Below are 21078 nucleotides of genomic sequence, written 5' to 3'. Positions count from 1 at the left end.
TCATTTTTGTCAGCGCTGAATCAGGCATGACCTTTACCTTGCACTCAATGTTATTCCCTTTATCCTGTATCTGTACACAGTGGATGTCTCCATAGTAATCATGTATAGTCTTTCCGCTGACTGCTCAGCACGCAACAAAACGTTCTTCACTGTACATAGAAACATAGAGACACAGAAAATAGGTGCAGGAGTCGGCCATTCGGCCCTTCGAGCCAGCACCGCCACTCAATATGATATTGGCTGATCATCCGAAATCAGTACCCCATTCCTGCTTTTTCCCTCTATGTCCCTTGATTGCGTTAGCCCCGAGCTAAATCTAATGGCTCTGTCCCACGGTACGAGTTCATTCCAAGAGCTCTCCCGAGTTTGCCCTGATTCGAACTCGGAGATTTACGGTAATGGCCGCTCGTCGGTACTCGGGGCTCTTGTGGACATTTTTCATCACGATGAAAAATCTTCACGAGTCTTCCCGTGCTTACCTTCCATTAGCAAGTCTTCCCGAGTACCTGCCGTTAGCGTTACGAGCCGCTAAGAGACGTCCCCGAGCTCCAACGTACCCGCTACGTTCATTCTCCGTGCTTACCACGAGTTAGATTTTTTTTTTTTAACTCGGGAGAGCGCTTGGAATGAACTCGTACCGTGGGACAGGGCCACAACTCTTAACACGTGACAATTGTCTACACGTACCGATAAACTACACTAACTAACCCCAACTTTTCTGCAGCCACTGCAGAACACCCGCCCTCTCCAATTGCCACTCACAACTTTTAATTTACAGTCCCCGACCATCCAAATCCCTTCACGATGGCTTCTCCAGAGATTGACGATGTCAATTCTCAAGCAGCTTAGTTATCTGAATCTGCCCCCCGTCTCCTGAGGAAACTAATTCAAAAAAGCCATGCAGACAAAGCACTCTTCTGTTCTAAGATCAACCAGTTCAACTACTACCCCCCGCGCAAAGTTTTCCTGCACAAAGTTTCAAAACTTCTGGAGGAGAATATTTGATACCTTTTCCAAAATACTTAAAATTAAATTGGACCCAGATATAAAACTGATCATATTATGTATGTCAGAGGCCTGCTCTCAGCTAATGATATTTCAAAGAGAGTTTCCTCAATTACGACCTAATAACGGCAGAAAAATTAATACTTAAATTTTGGAAACAGACAACAGTCCCCACAGTGCAGATGTGGATTACAGACATGTCCGAGACACTACACTTGGAAAACATTAGGCTTGTCTTGGCAGAAAAACCAGATCAATTTCTTAAGACGTGGATACCCTTTACTGAATTCTTACAACAACAGAATGGTGCAACACATATTTAAATCTAAATCCGATGCTATGATGGGTGAGGGTGGGGGAGGTATATCTCCCTCTGAAAAATTATATCATTTCGATGCTTATAAAATAAGTTGATTGAGTAAAACATAATAATAAGAAGAGCTTCTGACAGGACAATATGTTTGTGGACCAGACTGCAGCACAGCATTACTTTAATTGAAGGAAATAGGCAACGTTTCGGGCCGAAACCCTTTGGGTTTCGGCCCGAAACGTTGCCTATTTCCTTCGCTCCATAGATGCTGCTGCACCCGCTGAGTTTCTCCAGCATTTTTTATCTACCTTCGATTTTCCAGCATCTGCAGTTCCTTCTGAAACATTACTTTAATTGAGTTCACTGTGACTTATGACTTCAATAGTCAAGAGAGTTTTATTGTCATGTGTCCCAGATAGGACAATGAAATTCTTGCTTGCTGCAGCACAACAGAATAGGGACACATAATACAGAACAGGAGATAAAAGTTCAGTGTGTCTATAGACTATAGACCATATATATATATATGTATATACACAATAAATAAACAGATATAGTAATGTAGATATATAAACAGATAAAGTAATAATAATAGACAGTTATTGTTCAGAGTTTGTTTGTTGTCGAGTTTAATAGCCTGATGGCTGTGGGGAAGCAGCTATTCCTGAACCTGGATGTACCAGATTTCAGGCTCCTGCACCTTCTTCCCGATGGCAGCGGAGAGATGAGTGTGTGGCCAGGATGGTGTGGGTCTATGATGGTGCTGGCCAGCCTTTTTGAGGCAGCGACTGCGATAGATCCCCTCGATGGTGGGGACGGTCCTTCAGCCCACTGAGTCCATGCTGACCATCTAGTTCACACTAGTTCTATGTTGCCCTACTCCACACACACACTGGAGGCAATTCACAGAGGGGCCAATTAATCTACGAACCCGCAAGTCTCCGTGTTGTGGGGGGGGGGGAACAGGAGCACCTGGAGTAGACATGGGGAACATGCAAACTCCACACAGGCAGCACCCAGGGTCAGGATCGAATCTGGGTCTCCGGCGTCACTGTGCAGGCCCTTCTTAAATAAATGCATCAGTTTGGAGTTACGCTTTGCAGAAAGGGAAGTGTTTGTAGTTATTGCACAGCCAATGATCTAAGTCATGGGACATCTCCACTGGGCCTTATCAGGCCAGTGTATGGGCAACCTGGGCCCAACTATCTCAGCTAGCCTCGTTAATAACCCCCCCCCCCCCTCCATGAACATATGCTCGTTATGAGGTTGATTGTACATTGATTGTTTACTGGTGCAGTACACGGTGTCCTTTCCCATCTCAATCCCGCAGATAATGCGACGATCTCCACATGCAACAGTGCATGGACGTAATTTAATCCTGACTCTTCCATGCATGCCACAGAAATCCCCGCATTGTCCATCCCTAAGAAGTGAAATCACCTCTTGTTGGCGTTCAACAGCTTTCCTACCCAGATTACATCACCCAGGACCATCATCATCTTGGTGGCAACCGAGGACCTGACACTTTAGTGGTGCAGTGGTGCAGAGGGTAGAGTTGCTGCCTGGGAACGCCAGAGACCTGAGTTCGATCCTGACCTCAGGTGCCGCCTGGACGGAGTTTGTATGTTCTGCCTGTGACTGCGTGGGTTTTCTCCAGGTGCTCTGATTTCACCCGAGGTCAGGATGGAACCCGGGTTTCTGACGTGTGAGACAGCAACTCAGACACTGCACCGATCATGTCCAAACTTTGAAAGTTTCATTATCAACCGCACGTTATTCAGATTATAGTATAACGAGGCGGACCTTTATATATTTCTCAGGTTAATCACCACACTAAATTGATACATTTAAAATGAGCGTTAAAATATCGAGCGGTTATTACCCATTAAATCAATGGAATGGAATCCAGTGAGTTTTAGAAAGAGCATATGATCTTCCTTGTTAATTTATCACCCAAGCTGTGAAGATGAATATTATCGCTGTTTTTGTCAAAAAAACTTGCATTTGGTGGAAGCACCAACTGCTTCATTTAAAAACAGAGCTAAACGCGGAACATATTTTGTTTTAAAGATGCTCGAAAGAATTTGACACAGAGATGTAGTGAGACACACAGCACAGAAACAGGCCCTTCGGCCCGACACCTCAATGCCCACCATGATGCCCCATCTACACGAGATGGTAATCATGTACAGTCTTTCCACTGACTGGATAGCACGCAACAAAAAAGATTTTCGCTGTACCTTGGTGCACGTGACAATAAACTAAACAAACAAAACTAAGCTGTTTAAGAAGGAACTGCAGATGCTGGGAAATCGAGGGTAGACAAAAATGCTGGAGAAACTCAGCGGGTGAGGCAGCATCTATGGAGCGAAGGAAATAGGCGGCGTTTCGGGTCGAGACCCTTCTTCAGACAAACAAACAAACTAAGCTAATCCCATTTAAAGTGCAAGTGAAATGAATTAGCCAGCAGCGGTACAATGGAAAAAAAAACACACAATACAAAATAAAAATTTACACAAAAATTTACACAAACTTAAGCTGTGGAAATGAAACCTGTCCATATTTAAGTTTTAAAAACTGCATTTGGTCGGGACGCTGACTGTTTCATTTAAAAGCTGAACACTTTTTATGAAGCGGGCCAAAAGAATTTGCCACTGTGTCAAAGTAAAAAATATCGGCTGATTTAGATTGTCACTAAGATTGTATGATTGTACACATACATCACACATCCCATTCAAAGGACAGAGCATTCTAAACACAAAGATGTATTTAGCAAAGAAAATAAAACTAATTGATGACTGAAACTTAAATTACATTTCTACTTATTGTCAGAAAAATGGAATGAATAGCTTAAGTGTTGCTGCCCCACAGTCAAGTCAAGTCAAGTCAAGTTTATTTGTCACATACACATACGAGATGTGCAGTGAAATGAAAGTGGCAATGCTCGCGGACCTTTGTGCAAAAGACAAACAAACAAACAGCCAAACAAACTATAAACACAATCATAACACACATATTCTTTTACATAATAAATAATGGAAGGAAAAACGTTCAGTAGAGTTAGTCCCTGGTGAGATCGGCGTTTACAGACCGAATTGCCTCTGGGAAGAAACTCCTTCTCAACCTCTCCGTTCTCACCGCATGGCAACGGAGGCGTTTGCCTGACCGTAGCAGCTGGAACAGTCCATTGCAGGCGTGCAAGGGGTCTCTCATGATATTGTTGGCTCTGGAGATGCACCTCCTGATGTATAGTTCCTGCAGGGGGGCAAGTGAAGTTCCCATAGTACGTTAGACCGAACGCACTACTCTCTGCAGAGCCTTCTTGTCCTGGGCAGAGCAATTCCCAAACGAGATGGCACAGCGCCAGAGACCCGGGTTCAATCCTGACTATGGATGCTGTCTGTGGGTGGAGTTTGTACGGAGTTCTCCCTGTAACCAAGTGGGATTTCTCCGGGTGTTCCGGTTTCCTCCCACACTCCAAAGACGTGCAGGTTTGTAGGTTCATTGGCTTTGGTAAAAATCGTAAATTGGCCCTAGTGTGTGGGTTAATGGTAGTGTATGGGGTCGGTATGGACTCGGTGGGCCGAAGGGCCTGTTTCCTGCTCCGAATCTCTAAACTAAACTAAAGGACCATGTTCCTCTTTCTTACCTTTTATTAGAAATAATATCCTGTCTCCTGTTGATAGTATTTCTAATGGGTGAAATCTATCAACATACACATTGCAGTTGAGCAGTGGGGAAATGAGGTGTTTGGTTAACATTGAAACATGGCTCCACTAGGGATACACTGTGAACTAACTGGATTTAGAGTCGAACACAAGGAACTGCAGATGCTGGTTTACTCAGGCAGCGTGAGCCGCCTGTACGGCCGTGAGTAGTTGCCCAAAGAATCGTACCTTTTTCTGGCCGCCGCTGGATTTTCAACACGTTGCAAACTTTCCGCCACCTGCTGCGACTTTGACGGGTGCCGGCAGTCGCTGAAAAACATCGCGTAAGTGGGACAGGCCCTTCTGGCAGCATCTCTGGAGAACATGGAGAGGTGACATTTCGGGTCGAGTCTGATGCTTTCGTGTTTTTGTACATATATCGTAGTCTTACGCCGATCATTCCCTCTTCTCCCCTCTCTCATCAGGCAAGAGGCAAACACAAACCTCCACACAGCCTGGGACAGTATTTTTCCTCAGCTGTTATTAGGCAACTGAACCATCCTATCATCAGCTATAGTGCAGTCCTAACCTTCCATCTACCTCTTTGGAGAACTGTGAACTATCTTTAAGCGAACTTTCAACCTCACAAAAAGGTTTTTCACTGTACCTCGGTACACATGACAATGATACAGTTAACTGAACTAGAAAACTAAACTTCATCAGCCATCCCACCGAGTTACTCCAGCACTTTGTGTCCTCTTGCGTATCACCTATCCATGTTCTCCAGGGATGCTGCCAGACCGGCGGAGTTACTCCAGAACTTTGGGTCCTTTTCTGTATTAACCAGCATCTGCAGTTCCTAGTTTCTACGTTGATAGATGATGTTTCGGATCGGGTTCCTTTTTTAAACCTGACTCAAACGTCACCTATCCGCGTTCTCCTGAGGCGCCGCCTGACCCGCTGAGTTACTCCAGCACTTTGTGTCTTTTCTTCTCTCCTCAGACCTTTTTGTTTACATTTGCGCACCCTTTGTTTTGCTTGTGTCTGCAACATGCTTTTTGAGTTTTGTGAGTCCGTTCCTGCCTGCCATTCCTATGCCGTGTGTAATGGGAGCAAGTAGCCAGTGGTATCAAGTGTCTTGTTTTCTCTTCAGGTGCCCCGTCCCTGGGTGCGACGGACTGGGCCACGTCAGTGGCAAGTACGCGTCGCATCGCAGTGCGTCCGGATGCCCGCTGGCCGCCCGTCGCCAAAAGGAAGGATTCCACAACGGCTCGCCCTTTACCTGGAAGCCCGTGAAGGGAGACGGGCCGGCGTGCCCAACTCCGGGCTGCGATGGCTCAGGACATGCCAATGGCAGCTTCCTTACACATAGAAGGTAGACAACACTGCCCTACATTGACTGAAAGAAACAGCACGGAAACAGGCCCTTGGTTTCTTGGTCCTCCAAAATATTCCAACTGGAATTTAAACTGGAGGTGGTGGAGGGAGGACTTAAGCCAGAAAGGGTTTTGGGAAGAAAGAGCTACTTTAAATTTAGTTGCGTCTAGTTGGGTAACTATGGTAGGGTGAAGATTATTCCATGCTTTAATTGTGCGGGGGTAGAACGAATTGCTGTACACATCTGTCTTGGTAGCTGGGATCTCAAAGTGGATCGAATGCCCTCGTCTGCGAATTGGTTTGGGTTTGGTGTAGGTTTGGTCATCTATGTCGAGCTGACCATTTAACATTTTGTAAAAACAGGTTAAACGGTGAGCTTCACGTCTGTCTGTCTTGGAGAGGGTTCAGAGTCCCTTCAGCCCACTTCTTCTTCTTTCGTGTGGCATGCACAGCTTAAAGTTGTAGGACAACTTGTTCTATTTGATCTTCTGTTTGTGCACGTCTAGTTGATTGCATTAGTCGAAACAGGGCGGACCACGTGAAGGTTGCAATCTTCCACCCCTTCAGCCCACTGAGTGAAAGTGAATGGCATGTTGGCCTTTATAACAAGAGGAATCGAATATAGGAGCAAAAGAGGTCCTTCTGCAGTTGTACAGAGCCCTAGTGAGACCACACCTGGAGTATTGTGTGCAGTTTTGGTCCCCTGATTTGAGGAAGGACATTCTTGCTATTGAGGGAGTTTACAAGGTTTTACATGGTTTACAAGGTTAATTTCCGGGATGGCAGGACTGTTATATGCTAAGAGAATGGAGCAGCTGGGCTTGTGCACTCTGGAGTTTAGAAGGATGAGAGGAGATCTCATTGAAACATATAAGATCGTTAAGTGCTTGGACACGCTAGAGGCAGGAAACATGTTCCCGATGTTGGGGAAGTCTAGAACCAGGGGCCACAGTTTAAGAATAAGGACTAAGCCATTTAGAACGGAGACGAGGAAACACTTTTTCTCACAGAGAGTGGTGAGTCTGTGGAATTCTCTGCCTCAGAGGGCGGTGGAGGCCGGTTCTCTAGATGCTTTCAAGAGAGAGCTGGATAGGGCTCTTAAAAATAGCGGAGTCCGGGGATATGGGGAGATGGCAGGCACGAGGTATTGATTGTGGATGATCAGCCATGATCACATTGAATGGTGGTGCTGGCTCGAAGGGCCGAATGGCCTACTCCTGAGCACATTTAATCAAACAGTTTAATTTACTAAGTTTGGATTCAAATGCGGAAATGAATGATCAAATAATTTGGATTAAAAAGTGTTAGGCATTTATGGAGACACAAGGGACAAAATTGCCCGGCGTGGGGTGGAATGGGGAATGGGGGGGGGGGGGGGGGGGGGGGGGAAGTACCAAGGGGGAACTGGGGCAAGGGGTACATGGATACGGCAGGTTTGGGGGGATATGGACCAAACGCGGGCAGGTGGGACTAGTGTAGTTGGGGACATGTTGGCCGGTGTGGGCAATTTTGTCAGTCCCGTTTATGGCTGACTATTTGCATTTACCCTGCAAAGAATTTCAATGTGACTTGTCACATGGGGCAATAAAGTATTCAATTCAAATCAAAGAGACTGCAGATGTTAGAATTTCAGCCAAACACAAATGACGGAAGAACTCAGCGGGTCAGGCGGCATCTGTGGAGGGAATGGACAGACAACAGCTCCTCGGGTGTGAATCTGATGAAAGGGTCTCCCAGCCTCCATGAACCTTTATGGATGACTAAACGTTTATCAGACGCTGAAACTTGTGTTCACCTCATTTTATTTTCATTCCTGTTTTTTGATAAATCTGTCGACAACATGATAGCAGTTTGATGAAACTCACTCAATGGGCTTGTTCTCTCTTGTGCTTTGGTTTCCTCTCTCCAGTCTTTCTGGTTGTCCAAGAGCAACTTTGGCCATGAAGAAAGCAAAATTCTCAGGGGAAGATCTACTTACGACAAAATTCAGAGCAAGTGACGGTAAGATACGTACGATGAGAATTAGCACCTAACGCAATCTGCCGCTGTGATTGGAAACCTTGTAAATACCGCATACTTGGCTACTGCCCTATAGTGTCATTGAAAATGCCTGAAATGCAACTTTTATAACAAGAGGAATCGAGTATAGGAGCAAAGAGATCCTTCTGCAGTTGTACAGGGCCCCGTGTGAGACCACACCTGGAGTATTGTGTGTAGTTTTGGTCCCTTAATTTGAGGAAGGACATTCTTGCTATTGAGGGAGTGCAGAGTAGGTTTACAAGGCTAATTCCTGGGAAGGTGGGACTGTCATATGCTGAGAGTATGGAGCAGCTGGGCTTGTACACTCTGGATTTTAGAAGGATGAGAGGAAATCTTATTGAAACATATAAGATTGTTAAGGGGTTGGACACGCTAGAGGCAGGAAACATGTTCCTGATGTTGGGGGAGTCCAAAACCAGGGGCCACAGTTTAAGAATAAGGGGTAAGCCATTTAGAACGGAGACGAGGAAACAATTTTTCTCACAGAGAGTTGTGAGTCTGTGGAATTCTCTGCCTCAGAGGGCGGTGGAGGCCAGTTCTCTGGATGCTTTCAAGAGAGAGCTAGATAGGGCTCTTAAAAATAGCGGAGTCAGGAGATATGGGGAGAAGGCAGGAACGGGGTACTGATTGGGGATGATCAGCCATGATCAGCCACCTGCACCTATTGTCTTTTGTCTATAACTTAAGATGAAACAGGGAAACGTAGAAAATAGGTGCAGGAGTGGACCATTCGGTCCTTCGAGCCAGCACCGCCATTCAATATGATCATGGCTGGTCATCCAGAATCAGTACCCCATTCCTGCTTTCGCCCCATACCCCTTGATTCCGTTAGCCCTAAGAGCTATGTCTAACTCTCTAATGAGAGGGGAAAGATTTAATAGGAATCTGAGGGGTGACTTTTTCACACAGAGGATGGTGGGTGTACGGAACAAGTTGCCAGAGGAGGAAGAGACAAGGAGATGCAGATGCTAGGTTACTAAGGAAAGGACAAGGTGGGTCAGGCAGCTTCTCTGGAGAACATGGATAGGTGGAGTTTTGATCAAGACCCAATGGTCTGGAGAAGGGTCCTGACCCGAAACGTTGCCTATCCATGTTCTCCAGAGATGCTGACTGACCCGCTGAGTGACTCCAGGGCTGTGTCTTGCCAGGGGAGGTAGTTGAGGCAAGGCAAGGCAAGGCAAGGCAACTTTATTTATATAGCACATTTCATACACGAGGCAGACTCAAAGTGCTTCACATAAAAACATGTCATACAATAAAATGAAATAATAAAATGAAATAAAATAGAACTAAAAGAAAAGAAAAGCAAAATTAAAAATGCATTATAAAAAGTGCAAAAGTTAAAAGTGCAATGTAGTTAAGATTTAGCTGAAAGCTAAAGTAAACATAAAAGTTTTCAGTCTTGTTTTAAAAGTGGTCAAAGTTGAGGCAAGTCTTAAATCTTCAGGAAGTTTATTCCAGCTATTTGTTGCATAGTAACTAAATCCTGCTTTCCCATGTTTTGTATTTACTCTGGGAATCACTAACAGATTGGTTTCAGAAGATCTTAGCGGTCTAGAAGGCTTATATAGTGGAAGCATGTCAGTGATATACTTTGGTCCTAAACCATGTAGTGATTTATAGGTGAGCAGCAGGATTTTAAAATCAATTCTCTGACATACAGGGAGCCAATGTAAGGATTTAAGAATTGGTGTAATGTGTTCAAATTTTTTGGTCTTTGTTAGAACTCTAGCAACAGCGTTCTGAACAAGCTGTAGCTGCCTGACAGTTTTTTTAGGAAGACCTGCAAGGAGACCGTTACAATAATCTAGCCTGCTATTAATAAAGGCATGTACAAGTTTTTCTAAGTCTTGAAATGACATGAGTCCTCTTAATCTTGCTATGTTTTTGAGGTGATAGTAGGCCGATTTTGTTACTGATTTGATGTGACTGTCGAAATTTAAATCTTAAGGCAGGTACCATAACAACATTTAAAAGACATTTGGACAGGTACATGGATAGGAACGGTTCAGAGGGATCTGTGCCAAACGCGGGCAGGTGGACTAATGTGGATGGGGCATCTTGGTCGGCAGGGGCATGTTGGGCCGCAGGGCCGGTTTTCATGCTGTACGAATCTCTTGAGAAAATGGACAAGTGATATTTTTTAGGTCGGGACCCTTCTTCAGACTGATGTGGGGGTGGGGGGGTTGGGAAGAAGAAAGGAAGAGATGATGACATTGGGCTGTGGGGGAGCTGGGAAGGGGAGGGGAAGGAGGGAGAAAGCAAGGACTACCTGAAATTGGAGAAGTCAATGTTCATACCGCTGGGGTGTAAACTACCCAAGCAAAATATGAGGCGCTGCTCCTCCAATTTGTGGTGGGACTCACTCTGGCCATGGAGGAGGCCCAGGCCAGAAAGGTCGGATTGGGAATGGGAGGGGGAGTTGAAGTGTTGAGCCACCGGGAGATCAGGTTGGTTAATGTGAACTGTGCGGAGGTGTTGGGCGAAGCGATCGCCAAGCCTGCACGTGGTCTCAACAAAGTACTTAATGCATTTGTGTAAGTCCCTTAAAACATACTTTAAGGGCCTGTCCCACTTACGCGATTTTTTCGGCGACTTGCCGGCACCCGTCATAGTCGCAGCAGGTCTCCGAAAATTTTCAACATGTTTAAAATCCAGCGGCGACCAGAAAAAGGTCCGACTCTTTGGGCGACTACTCACGACCGTACAGGCGTCACATGTCGACATGTCACGGGGTGACGCCTGGATGGTCATAAGTAGTCGCCCAAAGAGTCGTACCTTTTTCTGGTCACCGCTAGATTTTAAACATGTTGAAAATTTTCGGAGACCTGCTGCGACTATGACGGGTCGCCGAAAAGTAGCCGAAAAAAATTGGGTAAATGGGACAGGCCCTTCCCTGATGAACTATCGAAGATGGAATGTCGTATTTTCTAGGCTTCCTCAAACACACTTTTGTTTCTTCAACAGCGATAGAAAATGATGAAGAGATTAAGCAACTTGACAAAGAGATCAGTGAACTAAATGAGTCCAACACAGAGATGGAATCCAACATGGTGAAGTTGCAATCGCAGGTAGGAATCTACGGGGGCAGTGGCAGGCAGCATGGTGACAGAGCGGTCCGTGCTACTACCTCACGGCAACAGGGATCAGGGTTCGATCCCGACCACGGGCTCTGACGTATGTGTGCGTGCGTGTGTGGGGATTACACATCCTCTCCCTAACTGTATCTTCTTCTTGCCTATGCCGTGCACAGCCTAAAGCTGTAAGCCAACTTGTTCTATTTGATCATCTGTTGGTGCGGGGTGGGAGATTGCAACCTTCACGTGGTCCACCCTGTTTTGACGAATGCAATCAACCCGGCTTGCACGGTCAAATAAGACCAAATAGAACAAGTTGTCCTACAACTGTAGGCTGTGCACGCCATATACAAGAAGAAGAAGTTCTGTTGGTGCACGTTAGTTGATTGCATCAGTCGAAACAAGGTGGACCAGGTGAAGGTTGCAAACTGTATGAGCTCTCCGCAAACAACCATCATTGGCCTCTTGAAGTGACACGCCCACGCAAACAGCCTTCATTTCTTTGGTATGAATTCACATCCCTGGAACTGAGCCATGTCTTCCCAGATTCCCATCACAAAGCACCATTTCAGGCAGCATTTGTCTGAATAGCTGGTTTGGAACCTATGTGAGCGAGGTGATAAAAACATACACCCCAGTTCCTGATCAAAGCTTCACACTGAGATGTGCCAGTTACAACTGTCTCTCTTTTATTAGTGTTTCCGCTGGAACGCCAGAGGTTGCGGGGAGAAGTGTATACAATTATGAGAGGCAGAGATAGGGTAGACAGTCAGAACCTTCTTTCCCCAGGGTGGAAATGTCAAAGACTAGAGGGCGCAGCTTTAAGGTGAAAGGGGCAAAGTTTAAAGGGTCTGTTTTTTTCCACAGAGAGTGAAGATTTTTCAACATGTTGAAAAATGTCCACGAGAGCCCCGAGTACCCAGGAGCAGCCATTACCGTAATTCTCCGAGTTCGAATCAGGGGAAACTCGGGAGAACTCTTGAATTAGCTTGTACAGTGGGAGACAGCCCCTTAAGTTTTGTCATGCATCTTATCCTCTGACTACTCAACAGACTGGTCCTAGTCTATAGTACTTGTAACTTTCACATATTCTTTGATATAATGCGCTCAGGAAGGGGGAGGATTACGGATGTGTGATTGCATGTATTAATTCATCAGATTAGAGGAAGAGTCGTATTACTGAATCAATGGATTAACCGTCAGTAACTTTGTTCAGATTTCCAGCATGGAAAAAAACTTGAAGACTATCGAAGATGAGAATAAAGTGATTGAAGAGCAGAATGAAGCCTTATTTAAAGAGCTGGCAGGGTTGAGTCAAGCCCTGATTCGCAGCCTTGCTGACATCAAACTGCCTCAAATGGTAAGCCATCTTCACAGGTTCACAAGTTGGAGGAGTAGAATTAGGCCGTTCGGCCCATCGGGTCTATCCCGCCATTCAATCATGGCTGATCTCTGCCTCCTAATCCCAATTTTCGGGTCGAGACCCTTCTTCAGACCCATTCCTTCCCTCCACAGATGCCGCCTGTCCCACTGAGTTACTCCAGCATTTTGTTTCTATCTTCGATTTAAACCAGCATCTGCAGTTCTCTCCTGCACACCTTGTAGCCACTCATGAGTGCAGTCAATATTTCGTAAGGAAACATTATTCACAAGTCATCGGAGTAGAATTAGGCCATCTGGCCAATAGAGTATGGCCTACTCCAGCACCTATTGTCTATTGTCTATTGCCCCACCTGCACTTGTCCCACCTCTAAACCTTTACTATCCATGTACCTGTCCGAAAGTATGTTAAATGTTGTTACAGGATCTGCCTCAACGACCTCCTCTGGCAGCATGTTCCAAATACCCACCACCCTCTGTGTGAAAAAGTTGCCCCACAGGTTCCTATGAAATCTTGTCCCTCCCACTTTAAAGTTACGACCTCTGGTTCTTGATTCCCCAACACTGAGAAAAAGACTAGTGCATCTGCTCATCTACTCCCCTCATGATTTTATATACCACTATAAGATCACCCCTCATCTTCCTGTGCTCCAAGGAATAAAGTCCTAGCCTGCCCAGTCTCTCCCAAAAAGCTCAAGCCCTCAAATCTTGGCAACATCCTCATCACGTGTTTCGTTCCTGCTTCTTTATCTCATGGCCCATAAAATAAATTCCACTTCTGACGGCGGAAGAGGCAGATGAGATAAGATTGTAATATTGAGACAATAGACAATAGGTGCAGGACTAGGCCATTTCGGCCCTTCGAACCAGCACCGCTATTCACTGTGATCATCCCCAATCAGTACCCCGTTCCTGCCTTCTCCCCATATCCACTGACTCCGCTATCTTTAAGAGCCCTATCTAGCTCTCTCTTGAAAGCATCCAGAGAATTGCCCTCCACAGCCTGTGGCAGAGAATTCCACAGATTCACAACTCTCTGGGTGAAAAATGTTTTCCTCATCTAAATGGCTTACCTCTTATTCTTAAACTGTGGCCCCTGGTTCTGGACTCCCCCAATATCGGGAACATGTTTCCTGCCTCGTGTCCAAACCTTTAATAATTTTATATGTTTCAATAAGATCCCCTCTCATTCTTTTAAACTCCAGAGTGTACAAGCCCAGCCTCTCCATTCTCTCAGCATATGACAGTCCCTCCATCCCGGGAATTAACCTTGTAAACCTACGCTGTACTCCCTCAATAGCAAGAATGTACTTCCTCAAATTAGGGGAGTAAAACTGCACACAATTACTCCACAATAATTTCATATTTAAGTTTGCTCGATCAAATAAGTTACCTTAGTTCAGTTTAGTTCATTGTCACGTGTACCAAAGTACAGTGGAAAGCTTTTTTGTTGCGCGCTAACCAGTCAGCGGAAAGACAATACATGATCGAGCTGTCCACAGTGTATAGATGCAGGATAAGGTGCGACTGGTCCTTGCCGAGGCAGCGTGAGGAATAGATGGAGACAGGTCCTTCAGACTACCGACCCTTCTTCCTGATGGAGTTTTTAATGCCAAGTATGATTATTTTTCACGATACAGGCTTTTAATCCACTTTAATTATTTAGCTTGTTTTAACTGGGACTGACATGCTCGAAGTTTATTAGCTGAACTTTCATATGAAAACAAATTAACCGTAAAGGAAACCTCATTGAAAATTCAGCAGTAACGACCTTAACGAGCTAAATATCAATCCTCTATCCTTACAAATTCATGTTTTATATTTTGTTCAATATTGCATGGACTAATGCATTTTAGCAGCAAGTGAAATAGGCAGTGACTCAATTCTATGAGTAGACGACTCCATTCCTTCAAGAAACATACGCTTTACGACATATAATGATCTTAAAGTCACTTAGAAACATAGAAAATAGGCGCAGGAGTAGAGGCCATTCGGCCCTTCGAGCCTGCACCGCCATTCAATGTGATCATGGCTGATCATCCAACTCGGTATCCCATCCCTGCCTTCTCTCCATACTCCCTGATCCCTTTAGCCACAAGGGCCACATCTAATTCCCTCTTAAATATAGCCAATGAACTGTGGCCTCAACTACCTTCTGTGGCAGAGAATTCCAGAGATTCACCACTCTCTGTGCGAAAAATGTTTTTCTCATCTCGGTCCTAAAAGATTTCCCCCTTATCCTTAAACTGTGTGGCCCCTTGTTCTGGACTTCCCCAACATCGGGAACAATCTTCCTGCATCTAGCCTGTCCAACCCCTTAAGAATTTTGTAAGTTTCTATAAGATCCCCCCTCAATCTTCTAAATTCTAGCGAGTACAAGCCAAGTCTATCCAGTCTTTCTTCATATGAAAATCCTGACATCCCAGGAATCAGTCTGGTGAACCTTCTCTGTACTCCCTCTACGACAAGAATGTCTTTCCTCAGATTAGGAGACCAAAACTGTACGCAATAGTCCAGGTGTGGTCTCACCAAGACCCTGTACAACTGCAGTAGAACCTCCCTGCTGAAAGCAACAAATACTTTTCACTGTACCTCGGTACACGTCAAGTCAAGTCACATTTATTTATATAGCACATTTAAAAAACAACTCTCGTTGGCCAAAGTGCTTTACATTTGTTATAAGAATACACAACCAAACCGACTACATACATATATACATGTGGCCCTCACTCAGAGGACGTCAGGATGTCAAGGCTTGGGAGTATAGATAAGTCTTTAGTCTTGACTTAAATGAGTCGATGGAGGGGGCAGTTCTGATGGGAAGGGGGATGCTGTTCCACAGTCTAGGGGCTGCAACCGCAAAGGTGCGGTCGCCCCTGAGCTTATGCCTAGACCGTTGGATATTCAGCAACCCCAAGTCGGCCGATCTGAGGGGCCTGGAGGTGGAGTGGTGGGTGAGAAGACTTTTTATGTGGGGGCAAGCCCATTGAGGGCTTTGTAGACATGGAGGAGGATCTTGAAGTTTATACGGAACCGCACAGGGAGCCAGTGGAGAGAGGCCAGGATCGGGGTGATGTGGTCCCTTTTTCGGGTGCCCGTCAGGAGTCTCGCTGCGGCGTTTTGGACCAGTTGCAGGCGGGACAGGGAAGATTGGCTGATGCCAGTGTAAAGGGAGTTGCAGTAATCGAGGCGGGAGGAGATGAATGTGTGGATGATCTTTTCCAGGTCATCAAACTGGAGGAATTGTTTTATTTTAGCTATCGTCCGAAGCTGAAAGAAGCTAGCTTTTACCACGGCATTGACTTGTTTGTCAAATTTCAGTGCTGAGTCAAATATCACGCCAAGGTTTTTGACGTGAGGTTTGAGTAGTGGGGTAAGGCTTCCAAGGCTGCCTGCTATCATTTTGATTGAGTCCGAGGGGCCGAGAAGGATGACCTCAGACTTACTCTCGTTTAGTTGGAGGAAGTTCTGGGCCATCCAACACTTTATATCCTCGAGGCAGCGGGTAAGGTTAAACAGATTAGATTGGTTTTTGGGCTTCAGGGGGAGATAGAGTTGGGTATCGTCTGCGTAGCAATGGAAGGAAATGCCGTGCCTTTCAATGACTTGGCCTAAGGGGAGCATATACAGGGAGAAGAGAATGGGGCCAAGGATGGAACCTTGTGGAACCCCACAGCAGAGGCTAGCTGGGGAGGAGAATGAGTTGCCTATGTTAGTCGTTAGCCTATGTTACCTCCTACCTTTGAGGTAATAAACTCAAACATTGACGTGACAATAAACTCAACTCGACTCAACTCACGTTCTAATCCTTGTCTTTGTCTCTGTTATTGTTTAGCAGGAACCGATCAGCGAACAGAATTTTGACGCCTATGTTAATACCCTCACAGATATGTATACCAACATGGAATGCTACCAGAACCCAGAAAACAAAGCACTACTGGAGAGCATTAAACAAGCTGTAAAGGGCATTCAGGTCTAAAACATTGTATATGAACGGTTCAAGTAAGCTGTAAATACAGTACATTTGTGATTGATATTGGTTTAGAAATATTTATAGCAATTACGAGCATAGAAATTACACTTGTTTAGAACAAGCAGTCCGTAACATTATTGTGTAAATTTTAAAATTACGTTAAAATTGAATCTGGAAAGCAAATATGTAACCTATTCTGTATGTCGACTCTTCCTATGTATTTAATGTTTGTCTATTTATTTAACTTTGTGTTTAATCCAGATAAAACTGAATTGACAAAGAAACTTGTTTCTGGAGCGCGTGGAGACTGTAATATTTTCCACGCTGTTCCGGTTTAAGTTGTTTTACGAAGTTAACACAAGTCAAGTTATTTTTGTATTGTATTATTTATTACTTTATTAATGTGATTTATTCCCTTTTTACGTGGAGTGAGAATATTTTATAACTGACATGTTTTGATAATTTTTTCAGAAAATGTTCTGATTTTATTAATATTTTTTCCTACCTTTGCGAAAATATTTTTCAGACATTTGCCACTGCTAAAGCAAAACTATGAATTAACTACTATTTATTTGATATTTAAGCAAATTAATTTAAAGAGTCCTTACTGTAATACTTAAGAGCCATTTTTCTGTGAATGACGTATATTTATTTTGTATGTCTGTGAGTCTGTTATGTGACTTTGAATTTGGGAACAGCTAGTCTGCGAACTTAAACGTATTGTAGAATGATGCAGTTAGAAGCCTTCCTCTGAATTATCTGAACAGTTTCAAAAAAAGACAAATAATGTCACGGAGTTTTAATATGGGACGTTTACAGCCTTTTTACAGCATCTGCAGGTTTATAGAATTGCGTAGTGGTTCTAATTCATTATTTCTCCAGCGGAAGTGTTTGAAAAGTCCTTGGAGGAGACATTCACTCTTCAAACGGAAAGAGCACCTACAGACTCCTGTACAATGTACTGGGGGTCCAGCTGCCGTCTATATACAGTAACACATTCCAGATTCTGAACTGTGTTTGAATTTCTTAAAAGCCTCAGGTAAGCCAGACCTGGGATCAGGGCATTCGTGGCATTCTTGCCTCACTGAAAGATATGTAATTTATAAGTTATGTTTGTAAATCAGAAGAAAAAAAAAACAAAAACTGAACTCCGGAACAGTGCTGGGTATTGTAATTAATTACGGATGTACGCACTGTTCGAACACTGTTTTAGTGCAATTTTTGTTGTGGTTTGTGCATTCAAATGTATGTATCTATGTTAAAAGACAAATTACTGTTTACTCGTATAAATACTTACATCTTGTTGTTCCATCTACATAATGAAATAAAAGAAAACTAACAAAACTGTGATGAGCCTGCTGCTTACAACCTGATACTTCCCCCTCCCCAGTCCCTCTGCCAGTTCCACAGTCGCCCACATTCGGTTCTCTTGAGATCACACCTTCCCTGAACCAACAAGGCACCTGAGGTCATTGTGGCAGACTCTGATCAGTCTTGGTCTTCTCTCACCTCCAGCCCCCCTCCCCCCCCCCCCCCTTTCAGTCTGAAGAAGGGTCCCGACCCAAAACATCACCCATCCTTTTTCTCCGTAGGTAGGCAAATATGCTGGAGACACTCAGCGGGTGAGGCAGCATCTATGGAGAGAAGGAATAGGCGACGTTTCGGGTCGAGACCCTTCTTCAGACTGTGGGGGGGGGGGAAGGAAACGAAGAGGCGGAGACAGCAGGCTTGGGGGAGAGATGGGAAGGGAAGGGGAAGTAGGGAGAAAGCAAGGACTGCCTGAAATTGGCGAAGTCAATGTTCATACCGATGGGGTGTAAACTTCCCAAGCGAAATATGAGGTGCTGCTCCTACAATTTGCGCTGGGCCTCATTCTGGCCATGGAGGAGGCCCAGGACAGAAAGGTCGGATTCGGAATGGGAGGGGGAGTTGAAGTGCTGAGCCACCGGGAGATCAGGTTGGTTATCGCAAACTGAGCGGAGGTGTTGGGCGAAACGATCGCCGAGCCTGCGCTTGGTCTCACCGATGTAGAGCAGTTGACACCTGGAACAGTGGATGCAGTAGATGAGGTTGGAGGAGGTGCAGGTGAACCTCTGCCTCACCTGGAAAGACTGATTGGGTCCTTGGATTGAGTCGAGGGGGGAGGTAAAGCGACAAGTGTAGCATTTCCTGCGATTGCAAGAGAAAGCACCAGGGGAGTGGGTGGTTTGGGTGGGAAGGGACGAATTGACCAGGGAGTTACGGAGGGAGAGGTCTCAGCGGAAAGCAGGAAGGGGAGGAAATGGGAAGATGTGGCCAGTGTTGGGATCCCGTTGGAGGTGGGGAAAATGTTGGAGCATTAATGCTGTTATTAATTGTTTAGTCCAGGTGTCAGGAGTTATGGGGACAAGACAGGAGAATAGGGTTGATAGAGAAAGACAGATCAGCCATGATTGAGTGGCGGAGTAGACTCGATGGGCTGAATGGCCTAATTCTGCTCCAATAATGTATGAACATGATCATAGTGTTCCATGGTATTAACTATCGGCGGCAGGGCAGTGCATCGGGTAGAGCTGCTGCCTCACAGCAGCAGAAACTCGCTTTCAATCCTGACCTTGGAACCGATTGCTGCGAATTCACCAATGAAAAGCTCGTAGAGTCTGCAATACAGAAACTTCATTCACACTGCTACTTCAACATAGCGTTCACCAAACAAACACAGATTAGAAAGTGCTCTTAAGAATAAGGGGTAAGGCATTTAGAATGGAGATGAGGAAACACTTTTTCACACAGAGCGTTGTGAGTGTGGATTTCTCTGCCTCAGAGGGCGATGGAGGCATGGATACTGAGAGAGCTAGAAAGGGCTCTTAAAGATAGCGGAGTCAGAGGGTATGGGGAGAAGGCAGGAACGGGGTACTGATTGGGGATGATCAGCCACGATCACATTGAATGGCGGTGCTGGCTCGAAGGGCCGAATGGCCTACTCCTGCACCTATTGTCTATTGTCTATTAGTAATTTAAATCAGTTTGTACACTTATCTCCGTGCATTAATTGAAATCGTTCAAGCCTTTTGAAATTAACATTCACATCATTTAGTTTTGGAGATACAGTGGGGAAACAGGCCCTTCGGCCCACCAGGTCCGTTCCGACCGGCGATCATGCTATACACTAGCACTATGCTACACGCTAGGGACAATGTATCATTTTTACAGAAGCCAATTAACCTACAAACCTGTACGTTTTTGGAGTGTGGGAGGAAACCGGAGCCACCCGGAGAAAACCCGCGCGGTCACGGGGAGAACGTGCAAACTCCACGCAGACAGCGCCCGTAGTCAGGATGTAACTCGGGTCCCTGGCGCTGTGAGGCAGCGACTCTACCGCTGCACCACCGTGGAGCGCACCATTACTGGAACATCAGTAGAAAGTCCTTAAGCACACAGATAGACACACAGTGCTGGAGAAACTCAGCGGGTGCAGCAGTATCTATGGGGCAATGTTTTGGGACGAATCCCAAAGGAAATAGGCAACGTTTCGGGATGAAACCCAAAGGAAATAGGTAACGTTTCGGGTCGAAACCCAAAGGGTTTCGTCCCGAAACGTTGCCTATTTCCTTCGCTCCATAGATGCTGCTGCACCCGCTGAGTTTCTCCAGCACTTTTGTCTACCTTCGATTTTCCAGCATCTGCAGTTCCTTCTTAAACATCAAGCACACAACTGCTAATACAATACTCTGCAGCTGTATAAAATTTCACCCATCAGCAAAACAGCCTATTCTAACTGACGTCAAAATGGACATGGAACCACCAGGAACTGCAGATGCTGGTTAACAAAAAAAAGTCCAAAAATTCTTTAAATCTTGATTTATATTTATTAATCATATTTTAGATACAGACGTGCATTATATTTTTTATCTTCCACAGAGCTCGGAAACTCTTTCAGTAGAATAGTTTGAGAAATATTTTGGTTAATCCAGCAATATCTCATTCCATATTGTACATGGTTTGTTGCATTCATGTCTCCCCCAGTATCAACAATTCAAAGAAATTGAGCATGAAAGAAAAATGGCCCTCTGTGGCAGGGAATTCCACAAATCCATTGCCCTCTGTGGCTGGGAATTCCACAAATCCACTGCCCTCTGTGGCAGGGAATTCCACAAATCCACTGCCCTCTGTGGCGGGGAATTCCACAAATCCACTGCCCTCTGTGGCGGGGAATTCCACAAATCCACTGCCCTCTGTGGCAGGGAATTCCACAAATCCACTGCCCTCTGTGGCAGGGAATTCCACAAA

General features: G+C 45.2%; 1 protein-coding gene across 5 annotated transcripts in view; it reads left to right on the top strand.

Annotated features, from left to right (window-relative positions):
- myt1b (myelin transcription factor 1b) overlaps positions 1-17952 on the top strand; it is an 84914-nt gene extending 66962 nt beyond the window's left edge. For 4 of the 5 annotated variants that reach the window (XM_055652646.1, XM_055652645.1, XM_055652649.1 and 1 more), the window contains 5 exons: positions 6116-6337; positions 8249-8340; positions 11347-11450; positions 12673-12816; positions 16672-17952. In XM_055652646.1, coding sequence (XP_055508621.1) covers positions 6116-6337; positions 8249-8340; positions 11347-11450; positions 12673-12816; positions 16672-16815 — 706 coding nt within the window. In that variant the 3' untranslated portion in view covers positions 16816-17952. The remainder of the gene's footprint in view (positions 1-6115; positions 6338-8248; positions 8341-11346; positions 11451-12672; positions 12817-16671) is intronic. The other variant, XM_055652647.1, reaches the window with a different exon arrangement.
- Positions 17953-21078: the final 3126 nt, after the last annotated feature.

Source organism: Leucoraja erinacea, chromosome 21 (genome assembly GCF_028641065.1).
Source record: "Leucoraja erinacea ecotype New England chromosome 21, Leri_hhj_1, whole genome shotgun sequence".
Classification (NCBI taxonomy): domain Eukaryota; kingdom Metazoa; phylum Chordata; class Chondrichthyes; order Rajiformes; family Rajidae; genus Leucoraja; species Leucoraja erinaceus.
Note: the sequence above shows the minus strand (reverse complement) of the source record. Positions and strands in the feature narration are given on the sequence as shown.